Here is a 13,534-nt window from a genome sequence, read left to right as displayed (position 1 = left end):
TTTTCAAATATCAGCATTGAGAGATTACACTACTGAAGGAGACATTTAAGCTAAAGTGAGTAGATAAAATGTAGCATTTCCAAAAATGTACTTACAGCACACAGAATGGTGAAAAGTTCTCAATACTCAAACCAATATATATTTTACTAATTTATGTATCCAGATTCCATCTTTCAATGGTTATCGTTTTTTTTTTATTATTATCAATGCAAAAGACACTTCAGAGCCCAGAGATTTCTTTGTAGGTTCCAACCTTACTAGAGAGTTTTTCCTTGCCACTCAGCTTCAATACCTTGTTGTTGTTTGCTTTTTGGGGTTTCAGGCTGGGTGTAAAACCACTTTGTGACCACTGCTTATGTAAAATGGGCTTTATAAAATGCAGTTAATTGATTAATTGACTAGACCATCAGTTCAGCCCAGCATGACCCCAAACACAAAATACTCAAAAGTAATACATTCACTAACTTCAAACACATGTAACATCTCATATCACAGAACAGTAACCAAGCAGTTACAACGAAACCTGTTCTGGCAATGGGTTGTTAAGCAAGGCTGGATCAAAAAACCCAAAATGTGTTCAGTCCTCTTATTCAAATTGAGTGGTTTGTAACACAGCACTTTGTATTTCATCAGCAATCCAGATAAGCAGCATGCTGGCACTGGAACTGGTAATCAGATTGAATGTGGCATTGATACCACATTGTATCGCTATCATCTGAGCATGCACTCCAATAAAGGTGAACACCAGTCAGTCATTTTGTGTCTGTCTATAACAAAGCTGTCTGGTTGGCTGCGTGCTCACACAAATAGCTATGGGCATTTTGGGACAACTGTTTTTAGTTCTGTTGGTTTGTGAGGCCGCAGGTGAGCTCAAGACAACTACAGTTTCATTAGTTAAGTAATTAATACATGTTTTGTATTGAAATGTATTTCTTTTGACGTGTAGAATGGTTCATGGTTATTGTATTATTTACATCGGATACAAAAAAAGGGTTTATTCTTGATGTTCTCCACTGTTTTGTTCCCCAGGGTCATCTGTGCCCAGGGCTCGAAGCACTATTGTCGGGGGACAGGATGCTCCCGAGGGCAGATGGCCATGGATGGCCTACCTGAAGATCACAGGTGACGTAAAGGCCTGTGGCGGTTCTCTCCTTAATGAGGAGTGGGTGCTCACTTCGGCACACTGTATGAAGTAAGTTTCTTCATATGTGTGAAGGCAGTGGAACCCATGAACTTGTGTGGATTGCGACTGTTGAGGATGTGTCAAGATTAAAACAAAGTTCACAGAGTTGGAAGACATGCAGTAATGCGTAGGTCTAGCTGTATATGTTAATTATTCTCTCTCCTCGTTAAGGAGGAAAACACAATAGACAAATATGTTGAGTTTTAATAATGGTAGGTGTTTCAAATGTATTAAGGGGTGTATCTCAAGAAAAATTCATTTAATCCCTCATTCATGCTCTTGAAGCAAAGTATTGTTTTTCATTCCTTAATTAATGAGCATTTGATCCCTGAAAAAAATGTAAATCCTGAAAAGAAAAGTGACTTTGGACAGGGACAGCAATGGGTCTTTCAAGCCTGGTACTCCTCAGGTGTGGGCCAAGACCTCAAGTCCTCCTAAGTTTTAAATTTAGAAAAGGCATTCTTAGATCTACAGGGATTTGTGGAGAAGGAGAACTGACCCGACATCCCCAGCACAATAATATAGCAGCGTAAGACCTTGGGGCTGAGAGAGACTTGAATTTGAATGGTTGATCCTTTTAGAACCATTTCAATAGGTTCTAGGAAGATCCAATATTGGTTTTATGTACACCAGAGTTGTAAGGGTTCTAGCAAGATTTCATATTGTTTCTAGATAGACCTGGATTTGAATGGTTCCAGTGGGATCCCAAATCAGATCTTAGCAAATCCTTTTATAATTGATTCTAGTGAAATCCAATATTCAGAATGTTAGTGGTTCTAGCAAGATCAAATACATTAGACAACTTTATTAGTGTCTAATTTGAGAAACAGACACCTCACAGGTCCACAACTGGCAGCTTAATAAAAAGAAAAAATGTATACTGTTATAGTTTTCTAAAGATACAAACTAGCCATGGAGTGATTGGAGTCATTGTTTCGTTACAGGTAGGCTGTATATTTATTAGTTAGCCATCTACAGTAATCTTTGTACAAGAGTACACTTTAGTTCTGTTAATAAATGTTCACTTGTCCATGTAATTTCAGCATAAATTTAATGGCTGAGGTTAAAGTTGCATTCCTGCTGTTTAAATTGCGTAATGGTTAAAGACACATTCTGCCACATAGAAAACCACAGCTTGAAACCAGCCATGGACAATAACATTCATCCCTTCTAATTTCGGGACGGCTGAACTAGGTTTGCCTGGTTCCTTTTCTGGTTCATATCCATGTTCACAACAGCTAGTTATTGAGTTTCAGATACCATATATGGTTACCAGAATAGTGTCTTTGTCAACTCCAAAATGAAGAAAATGTATATGGCTACGTATCTTTAGATACATTTTATAGAATACATTTAATTTAATAAAATTTTTTGTACTGTCCTGCTTGTGCAAATGCATACAGATTCAGATAACATGGTGGTTAACACAGTAGTGAGATACGTTTAAAGTAACCCATTTGTGAAGGTTTCAACAATTGATACCACTGTCAATTACCTCAGGTTTGGCTGCACTCAACCCAGCTGACTTCATTGTCACACCATGTGCAAGAACATGGTAACATGGTAAACTACTGTGTAACAAACTCATTCGCGATCCATGTTATTGGTTGTCTGTCCTGATTGGAGCCATCTAGGAAAACGTCCCTGGTTAGCTCTCTGGAATTAAAATGCAGAGAATATTTCAAGTATCAGAATTGCCAAATGGCTTCCAAAGATTTATTTATGAGCATCCTACAATACAGTGATGTATTGTATGATAACCACTGGATAAAAACCATGCCCATGGTCAGAATGTGTTGCACTGCATAACGGTACTGTTCCGGCTACAACATGGCCTCCTATAGATGAATGTGAAATAAAGTTATGAAATGTCTTGTAAATGTTCCTTTACACATAAATGTCCTGTAATCATCCAGAGATGATCAACTACTAAGAAGCTGAGAAAGATCTGTATGAAATTGACTATGTTTTCTGTTTTTTTGTCTCTGAATGAAGAAAAATTAATCGGGAGTCATCCTACGTTTATCTGGGCGTCCGCAGCGCAAAGTTCTTAAGGGAGGAACAAGCGTTTAATCGAACCATGTCACACATTGTTTTTCACCCTAATTCTGAAGATTTTGACAATGACATCGCCCTTATAAAGCTGAATCCTCCTGTCAAATTTGAAACCCGGGTTGCACCAATGGATCTTCCTGAACCAAAGGACGTATTCAACGAAACATCTGAATGCTGGGTGACAGGCTGGGGTAATGTCGAACATGGAAGTAAGTTACAGCATCTCATATATACATTATTTGATAAATAAATGGTACTTAGGTGCATATATTTCATAATCTCTGTTTTGATAATATTAAAAACATAATATTAAATAGATCAAATACCAAACACACGTTAATATGTCAGAGGCCCTGGTAGATGAGGCAGGACTGAGGGGCCCCTGCATTGGTTGTGGAGGGACCCTGGTATGGGTTGTTGAGGGACCCTGGTAGTCAGGGGCACTTGATGTGCTGTGCTCTGCATTTTCAAGGGCTATTGCTCTATCTACATTTCACAGTAGATTGCCCTAAAGGCTTTGGACCTTTATCAGCCATCGGGGTGGCTTGTAGCCTGAGGCCCCTAATGGTCAGAGGCTCCCGGTCCCCGGCCTCATTTGCCTGGTCCACAATCCGGCCAGGTCATTTGCTTGCCCCATATATTGTTTCACTTAATGAAGAGAAATTGTTGAAATTTTTTTTAAAAAAGACCTCATCACAGTCAACTGAAAATAAAGGAATTCTGGATTCATGTTCAAGACTGGTCATTAGAGAGAGTCATATTGTGTGACCTTAGAGGCAATGCTCAATCAATTAAAAACATGATTCTTCTCCTAGGTAAAACATACATTTTCAAAACTGCATTGGTGGTTGCCTTGAGCTGATTCAGATTCAACAGATTCTAATATCTTGTAAAGAATCATCATAAGACCAAGAAATATACTGCTGCTGGTAATTAAAAAATGTTAGTCAAGTGGGAAAGATGGTTGCCTCTTTAGAATCGTGAGGAATGGAACTAAACATATTACCAGAATAAAATTAGGGTGCGTATAAATGAGTGTGTATGTGTACATATCTATGTGCGTATTTGTGAATGTCAATTATGGATTAAATCCCCCTGAGATTCCACAGGTAATCTCGGGAAGATACATCTTTTCATTATACAAGTGTGTCTGAACAGGCAACATGTTTTGTCGCTGCACACCTAGTTTTTGTAGTCCGGTGGTGGTTTTGACTCGTGCTCTGGGAGACTTTGGATGCTGAGGCATGTGGGGGGTGCACCGTTTTCTATTGTAACAAATGATAAAACTGATGAACAGTATATACAGGTTATGGAGCAACATATGCAACCATCCAGACGTCTTTTTCAGGGACGGCCTAGCTTATTTCAGCAAGACAATGCCAAACCACATTCTTTGCATGGCTCTGCTTGCAGTCCAGACATCACCCATTGAAAACAGAAAAATAAAATAAAGGAGACCCTGAACTGTTGAGCAGCTGAAATCCTCTATCAAGCAAGAATGGAAAGCATTTGACTTTCAGAAAAACAGCAATTGATCTCATCATTTCACAAACGCTGAATTGAAAAACACTAAAAAATGCTTACAGAGTACTGTTAAAAGAAGAGGAGAGGCAACACAGTAGTAAACAAGCCCTTCCAGCGAAGGTGGTCAAAGTCACTGCATGAACACCAAATCCAACTCGTGGCCTCCAGCAGGAAACCAAAGAACCCTTCGTGACAGATCCCGATGGCAGCGCTACCCCTAGGCAGCAAAATGAAACCCAACTCCAGGAGGAAGACGAAAACCCCCATAACCCAACAGAAAAGCACGCCAGCCCGTGCAATTCATGGACAACAGGGAAAATGACTACGCTAATGAAGAGGTCTGGCAGACCCAAAACCAGAACAGAACCAGAAGACAAGTTTCAACAGAGTCAACAGCTTGCGTGATTGGGGACTCACAGGACAACAGTTACAAGCTCAGCTTAACACAAAGTAGGTCTCAGTTTCTGCTTAACACTGGTCAAAGTAGGTCTCAGTTTCAGCTAAACACTGGTCAAAGTAGATCTCAGTTTCAGCTTAACACTGGTCCAAGTAGGTCTCAGTTTCAACTTAACACTGGTCAAAGTAAGTCTCAGTTTCAGCTTAACACTGGTCAAAGTAGGTCTCAGTTTCAACTGTGAAGAGAAGACTTTCAGCTGCAGCTTTGACAGGTCAAGTGGTGGTAAGAAAGTTAGAATATGTTGATACCTACCAATATCTTGGTACTTGATTTGCTCACTTGTTTCAGACCTACATCCGCCACCGTTATACCATTACGTCATCCACTTTGTAACCAGTACAGCCTACAGCACTTATCACTGATCGTCACGCTGGTAAAATGGCCAGACTCACTCGTACCAGCAAGTCCCTCTTAGGCAAATCTCCCCTGTACCTCAGCTGGAACTGTGGAACATGCCTGGTAAAACCCAAATGTATTCTTCCTGCCTGCAAAAATCTCCCAAGGATCAATTTGCAGAATTTAGATGTACCTTTTGTTCACCAGCTCTCCTAATCTACAGTTAGTCACAACTTCTATGCCAGTAAGCTATTTTGATGTCTTACCAGATGAAAGCCTCAGTTCTAATGAAGACATAAACATTGGCATCCGGAGTTTGCTAAACATAATTGCAACTTTGATTGGAACTGGGTTGTATAGTCTGATAGATATGACAAAAGTCACATTTTGCCACCAGAAAAGTAGTCCCCACTGTGAGGTATGATGGTGAGGGCCAATGTCTCGGAAAGTCCTGGAGAGATGATGTATGTGTGAATGGTCTCAGATGCCTTGATGTGTTCTCCCACCTCATCAAATATTCTAGTCAAAAACTGCTGTTATCTTGGCAAGAGGAGGGTGAACTTTGTACTAATTGCAGGGGTACCAATAATTGGGCCATATATTCAATTACCATGCTTTGGTTAGAGCAGACCTTTACACAGAATGCCTATTCTGCCAGGGTTTCTCTGATTCTCTACCTGTTTATATGTAGCCTTAATTAAAATGAAAAGAATAATAATAATAGTGTTTGTCTAGGTTCTAACATACTTTCAGAGCATCTATTTGAACAAAAATAAACGTATTCTTTATCCTGAAATAAAATGTGGAATGTCATTTTTAAATCCCCCCTGTACTAATGACCCTGCTTTTTTTCTCTCTGCCGTTCTCCAGAACCGTTGTTTGGTAACTCAAACCTACAGGAGCTCAAAGTGCCCATTCTCAACCAGACTGTCTGCCTGGACAAGTATCCCAAACTAACCTCCAACATGATCTGTGCAGGGTTCTTGCAGGGAGGAAAGGACACCTGTCAGGTAATGCATCAATTCTACAAGCACGGTTTTCCCTACACATACCCTTTGGTAAATAGCCACTCCCTAAAACATAATGGAAATGTGCTGTAGAGGTTTTAACTGCGATGACCAAAAAAAACAACAACTAAAAATGGATAATTCCACAACACAAAAGTAAACACTGCCATTGTATCCACTGACAATAGTGGGGTGAGAGAAGATTGTGATGCGCCTGACCATCTGGGCTGTGGCTCATAGTGCTTGGAGGAGAGAGAAAGAGAGAACTAAATAAATTGGTGATCAGACCAATTTGATCTATAAATAAGAAAACATTTAAATCCCCTACATTCATTACTTCAGATTTTGAATTGTTTAAATAGGGCATCTTTTTTTAACATTCCTAGCTTTGTGCTTTAGTTGATTACACCACTACAGACAAGCCACAGAAGTGGGTAAATTACGTTTATTAGACAATGCCACAAGAGCTGCCTTTGAGTTTTATAAATTCTGGGTATAATATCAGCCTGATATCTTACATAAACCTATTTCCTGTTAATGTACAAAAACATAATTGGGTCCTATAAGTGAAAAAAACTTCCTAATTTTGTATGATGTTACTATCCTAGGCAGTGAAACACCATACAAAAAATATTAACAGACATCCACATACAGTGGGGAGAACAAGTATTTGATACACTGCTGATTTTGCAGGTTTTCCTACTTACAAAGCATGTAGAGGGATTTTTATCATAGGTACACTTCAAGTGTGAGAGACGGAATCTAAAACAAAAATCCAGAAAATCACATTGTATGATTTTTAAATAATACATTTTCATTTTATTGCATGACATAAGTATTTGATCACCTACCAACCAGTAAGAATTCCGGCTCTCACAGACCTGTAAGTTTTTCTTTAAAAAGCCCTCCTGTTCTCCACTCATAGCCCTCCTGTTCTCCTGTTCTTCTCCTGTATTAACTGCATCTGTTTGAACTTGTTACCTGTATAAAAGACACCTGGCCACACACTCAATCAGACTCCAACCTCTCCACAATGGCCAAGACCAGAGAGCTGTGTAAGGACATCAGGGATAAAATTGTAGACCTGCACAAGGCTGGGATGGGCTACAGGACAATAGGCAAGCAGCTTGGTGAGAAGGCAACAACTGTTGGCGCAATTATTAGAAAATGAGCTGGGACCACAGTCTCAAAGAAAACCATTAGTAAGACACTACGCCATCATGGATTAAAATCCTGCAGCGCAAGCAAGGTCCCCCTGCTCAAGCCAGCGCATGTCCAGGCCCGTCAGAAGTTTGCCAGTGACCATCTGGATGATCCAGAGGAAAAATGGGAGAAGGTCATGTGGTCTGATGAGACAAAAATAGAGCTTTTTGGTCTAAACTCAGCTCGCCGTGTTTGGAGGAAGAAGAAGGATGAGTACAACCCCAAGAACACCATCCCAAGCGTGAAGCATGTAGGTGGAAACATCATTCTTTGGGGATGCTTTTCTGCAAAGGGGACAGGACGACTGCACCGTATTGAGGGGAGGATGGATGGGGCCATATATCGCAAGATCTTGGCCAACAACCTCATTCCCTCAGTAAGAGCATTGAAGATGGGTCGTGGCTGGGTCTTCCAGCATGAAAACGACCTGAAACACGCAGCCAGGGCAACTAAGGAGTGGCTCCGTAAGAAGTATCTCAAGGTCCTGGAGTGACCTAGCCAGTCTCTTGACCTGAACCCAATAGAAAATCTTTGGAGGGAGCTGAAAGTCCGTATTGCCCAGTGACAGCCTTGAAACCTGAAGGATCTGGAGAAGGTCTGTATGGAGGAGTGGGCCAAAATCCCTGCTGCAGTGTGTGCAAACCTGGTCAAGAACTACAGGAAACTTATGATTTCTGTAATTGCAAACAAAGGTTTCTGTACCAAATATTAAGTTCTGCTTTTCTGATAAATCAAATACTTATGTCATGCAATAAAATGCAAATTAAATACTTAAAAATCATACAATGTGATTTTCTGGATTCTATCACTCACAGTTGAAGAGTACCTATGATACAAATTACAGACTTCGACATGCTTTGTAATCGGCAGTGTATGAAATACTTGTTCACCCCACTGTAATATGTTAAGTGCCCAAGCTAATTCATTATTTTGTTAGCACATAATGAACTTGGCCCTTACCACTATGGCCAATTTTACACAGTTGGCATTTCAGAAAAGCTATAAACTAAACATTTCAGACACATGGTTATATCAATGTTCCATCAAAAGTATCGCCCCTTGTTTTTTTAAAGAGCATTGGGCACTTTGACTGGAGTTTGTATTCCAGTCAGGTGATGTATCAGTTGGCCAGAAAGAGTAAGGTTTGGCCAGTAAGAGTTAGGTCAGGCCAGAAAGAGTAAGTTTTGTTTTGTTGCATATCAAAAAGCTCACAGTATTACATTAGGTGTGATTTGAAGGACAAGCAAGATCTGGAAAATGTTGTCATGTTTTGTTTCATTTTGTTAAGACTCCATATTATACCGATCGCAATACAAGTCAATTTTAGATGTAGCTGCAGAGGTTCCTTTCAGCAGATATATTGATAAATGTAAAAAAAAGTAACTTCCTGCTTTGCAATAGTCCTTCCCCTCTAATCAGCAGCAAATTCTTTCCTAAATGATCCCTCGGGAGACTGGATACTGCTAGGTAACTTCATGATAAGCAACACCATGCCTTGTCGTCATGATTTTAAAGAATTCATTTTTGGAGTTCATAACATTGAACTACTTGTTTGTTACTGTACAATTTACTGCTTATTTTGGCTAGGTTAAATGTGAAATATGTATTTCAATGTGGAAGTGTTGATGAAAATGTTTATAGATGAATACATGATATTGTAAGTGAAATGCTACGTTATAGCCAAAGGGAAACTGTTTAGATGATTTCTATAATAGCGCTCCAATTCATGAAACATCTTGCAAGGTACAGTTTTAATAAAAGTAGCCTATTATTCCAGTATCAAAAAATTCAGTACTAAACCTGGTATCGGTATCAATGTCACACTGTTGGTATTGTGAAAACAGTACACTGTATCTCCGTCTTCATTATTTCCTTTCCAAAAGAGTTAAGGGTGCTGTCTCTGACAGACTATGCTGTTGACTCTTTCACAAGGTCTCCTTCTCTTCTGTTCTTCTGTTCTTATATTTATCCACTGCCTTCGAATCTATGGACTGTCAAATCCTCTGTTCCACCTTCTCAGGAGAGGCATTTTAGTCTCGTGATTCATGAGAGGATTACTGTTGTCACCCAGGGGTTGGTTCTATGCCGCCTACCCTTCTCTCTATAAACCAAGTCACTTTTCTCTGTAATATCCTAACATATATCCGATATCCTAACATATATCCGATATCCTAACATATATCCGATATCCTAACATTTATCCGATATCCTAACATATATCTAATATCCTAACATATATCCGATATCCTAACATATATCCGATATCCTAACATATATCCGATATCCTAACATATATCTGATATCCTAATATATATCCGATATCCTAACATATATCCGATATCCTAACTCTTACATAATTGCTATGTGGATGACACTAAACCATTTTTTCTTCCCCCTTTCTGACACCCAGTCAGCGACATGCATGTCTGTGTGCCTAGCCAACATCTTGACAACAGTCAGCGACATGCATGTCTGTGTGCCTAGCCAACATCTTGACAACAGTCAGCGACATGCATGTCTGTGTGCCTAGCCAACATCTTGACAACAGTCAGCGACATGCATGTCTGTGTGCCTAGCCAACATCTTGACAACAGTCAGCGACATGCATGTCTGTGTGCCTAGCCGACATCTTGACAAAAGTCAGCGACATGCATGTCTGTGTGCCTAGCCAACATCTTGACAACAGTCAACGACATGCATGTCTGTGTGGCTAGCCGACATCTTGACAACAGTCAGCGACATGCATGTCTGTGTGCCTAGCCAACATCTTGACAACAGTCTGTATTCGTAGACTATGAGCTTATCTCCCACAGGAAGTGGCACATGTACTAACGGAGGCACTTGCATTCTCATATTTACACTACTTCAACTTCAGTGAAGCGAAACAATTATATTTAAGTGTTCTATGTATGATTATCTACTATGATCAATTTATAAAATGTTGTACTGTTGATTAATACTGTAGATCTTCACTAGTTATAAACACTATGTAGTATGAACAGTTAGTTTGGTCCAGTGCTTTAAGCAACTGGTTCTAGTGCAGATGTAAATCTGCAATATGGGTTTGAATCCGGCCCAATGTTTTTCAGCATATCTAACTCTGTCTTTTCTGTCAAATAAAACCTATACAATGGTTTGATCCACTGCTTTTCCAGCCCCCAGAAGTGGCACATCATGCAGGTACAGTGCATGTGTGGGTATCTGACAGAGTCTGTCATTGGTCGCTTACTTTCAGTAAGATTTGATTTGATTCAACTTTATTGTCATTGAACAATACGAGTAGTACACCGAAATGCAGTTAGCATCTAACCAGAAGTGCAAATAGCAGAAGAGGGCGGAAAATGTACAAATATTAAGTATATGTATGTACAAATGGGAACTGAATAGTTGTGCAATGAGGCAAATGGTAATTCTGAATGTGCAAAAAAGAATTCATGTAAAATGGCAATTCTAAATGTACAGTGCAAACTGAAGGGGCAAGGTGGTATGTGCAAATGAAATGCAGGGATAGCACCAATGAGGTTCTCGAGGTAGAAAAGTACAATTGAACGTTCAAACAAAATATATGTTAGACATTTCTTTACTTCTACCACTCAATACAATAAGACAGATTTATAACCGTCACCAGTCTATATTTTCACTGCATTGAAATACAGGTCACATTTTGTTATATAGCGTTTTGCTGATGTTTGCTAGCTAACTACGGAAACATCAACCAGTGTTTGCAGCTGGCAAGTGTTTGTGTCTACCGTCTGAAAAGCACTTGATGCACGTAGGTAATGTGAGGTTAATCCAGTCAGCTTGTTTTATGTTGGTAGGGTTCACACACGCAATTGCTGAGTTTGCAGAGTTACAGTAGCGAGCAAACCGATGGCGTAAACTAAAACAATATTACAGCACAGCACTTGGTGATCCCCTCAGGAATTGCTCTTGAGAAAATGTCATGTAACAGTGCCGTTTATCAGATTTGACTACTAGGCAGGGTCAGGTCTTGACTGAATCAGGTTAATTTCCTGTAAACAGACTATTTGTGGTTTGTCTTGTCCATCTTTCAGGGGGACTCTGGTGGGCCTTTAGTTTGTCTGTCTGGTGAGAAGTTTGTCCAGGTGGGAATCACAAGTTTTGGGAATGGCTGTGGTGAAGAAGGTAAACCTGGATACTACATCCGTGTGGCCAGCTACTTGGACTTTATTAAAAAGACTATTAACTCCAATCCCCAGGCATAAGCCATCCTGACTGTTTTGTTCAGCATATGAAAGCAGTCAAATTCTTTTTTTTCTGTTTCTCCTTTTTTTTCACCAAAATCCTGATTGTAAAGTATGTGAGACTATTGTTTCATGGTATAGTTCAACCAAATGACAAATAACCATTTGTATTTAAACATAAACATAAACAATTACATGGGTTTTCATGCATTGATTAGGTTTCTTTGGTTATCTTAATGAAGTTGATCAGTAAAGATTGTGCTAAAAACGACAATGTTGTTACTGTTGACTTGCATTGGATTTGAATCACAAATGCAAAAGCTTTGTGGCCAAAACCCAACCATGTATTCATATTGAAATGTGTCTAATAAAATATGTTGTATTTTGACAGAACTATCCTTTTAAAATCATGCACTGACAGGCTCACTTTTTGTAACTTTTACTGCTCCAATACTCCTAGTAAATTCTCCAAGCATCAACTCTTGTATGTGTATGTGTATGTGTATTGTTTAAAATGCTGTTCTATTCAAATGTGTCCTTGAAAGTTGATTGTGGAGTTGTTTAAACTCTTCCCCTGCCTGGGAGATGGATGGGCTGGCTTCAAGGTTGTTACCAGGAATGATCAGACATACTATGTCTGGGACAAGGCCTCTGGGTAACACCTCCCCATGAACATCTGCCATCAGATGTAAAACTCTTGCTCCAGGAGTGGACATGAAGCCAAAAGCCATGGTAGGTCAACCAGTGGAATCAGCCTGATTTGGCATGGGGACAATCTTATCCACTTAGGCACGGAGATGAGAATCACCAATGACCAAGACAAACTATAAGGAAAGAAAGTTAGAGATTTATCCCAATAATAATATAATAATAATATAAATAATAATACTTTTTTTATACATATATTGTTTTGAAAATAGGTGCACATCCTAAAACCTTCATAGTAAATTCTGAATGTTGTGTTAGGTTAAATCTAAATACAACTAATATGGGGCATTACAACTCGTAACGTACATCAAACAACATGCAATATAATATTATTTCTGGCTGTCTTGAACGAGAACATTTGCTTGAAGATAAATATATTAAAGGAAAGCACAATGTTGGTCCTGGAGGGGCAAAACCCTTCTGTGTTTTGTTTCTTAGAGGAAGTTAGTACTCAGACTGACTCAACTGTACTCAGATGGTATCCCTGGTCAAAATAAGTCAGCAATGTGAGAATGACCTGGGTTTTGGCCCTACGCGACCATCATACAGGGCAGCCATATGCTATACATTTGTTAACATAGAGATGTCCATGGTGCTTTAAAGACCTCTCTGGGAATATTGCTATGAATACTTTTTAAGCGTTTTAAATGTAAATGTATTACAGTGACTCAGTACAAATGTAAGCTGTTCCAAGCAGAGTCCAAACAAGGATTGTCTGCAAATGGGGTTGGGGTTGACTTTTCAGTCATGACAGGAATGTACCAGTTTGGCTCCGGCCATGCAGTAAAACATAGCCTGCAATGTGGATGAGGTGATGTGGCCCGATGCAGCTCAGCGACATGATGCCGCACAGTGA

At 39.6% G+C, this 13,534-nt stretch overlaps 1 protein-coding gene across 1 annotated transcript; it reads left to right on the top strand.

Moving 5' to 3' along the window:
* Positions 1–784: 784 nt before the first annotated feature.
* On the top strand, positions 785–12,785 carry LOC105030955 (tryptase-2). The gene is made up of 5 exons (XM_029123042.2): positions 785–864; positions 1,030–1,192; positions 3,179–3,447; positions 6,426–6,565; positions 11,821–12,785. Exons 1-5 carry the CDS (start codon positions 813–815, stop codon positions 11,989–11,991), a joined length of 795 nt encoding a protein of 264 aa, XP_028978875.2. The 5' UTR covers positions 785–812; the 3' UTR covers positions 11,992–12,785.
* The last annotated feature ends 749 nt before the right edge of the window (positions 12,786–13,534 follow it).

This window comes from Esox lucius, chromosome 11, assembly GCF_011004845.1.
Source record: "Esox lucius isolate fEsoLuc1 chromosome 11, fEsoLuc1.pri, whole genome shotgun sequence".
NCBI lineage: Eukaryota > Metazoa > Chordata > Actinopteri > Esociformes > Esocidae > Esox > Esox lucius.
The sequence above is the reverse complement of the archived record's forward strand: the minus strand, read 5'-3'. Positions and strand labels throughout refer to the sequence as shown.

Bases quoted from the DNA above. Each gene is read 5' to 3' on its own strand.
- LOC105030955 (XM_029123042.2), top strand. From the start codon at position 813: ATGGGCATTTTGGGACAACTGTTTTTAGTTCTGTTGGTTTGTGAGGCC. The intron at 865-1,029 runs GTGAGCTCAAGA...TTTGTTCCCCAG, and splicing joins GTTGGTTTGTGAGGCCGCAG to GGTCATCTGTGCCCAGGGCT. The intron at 6,566-11,820 runs GTAATGCATCAA...TCCATCTTTCAG, and splicing joins GAGGAAAGGACACCTGTCAG to GGGGACTCTGGTGGGCCTTT.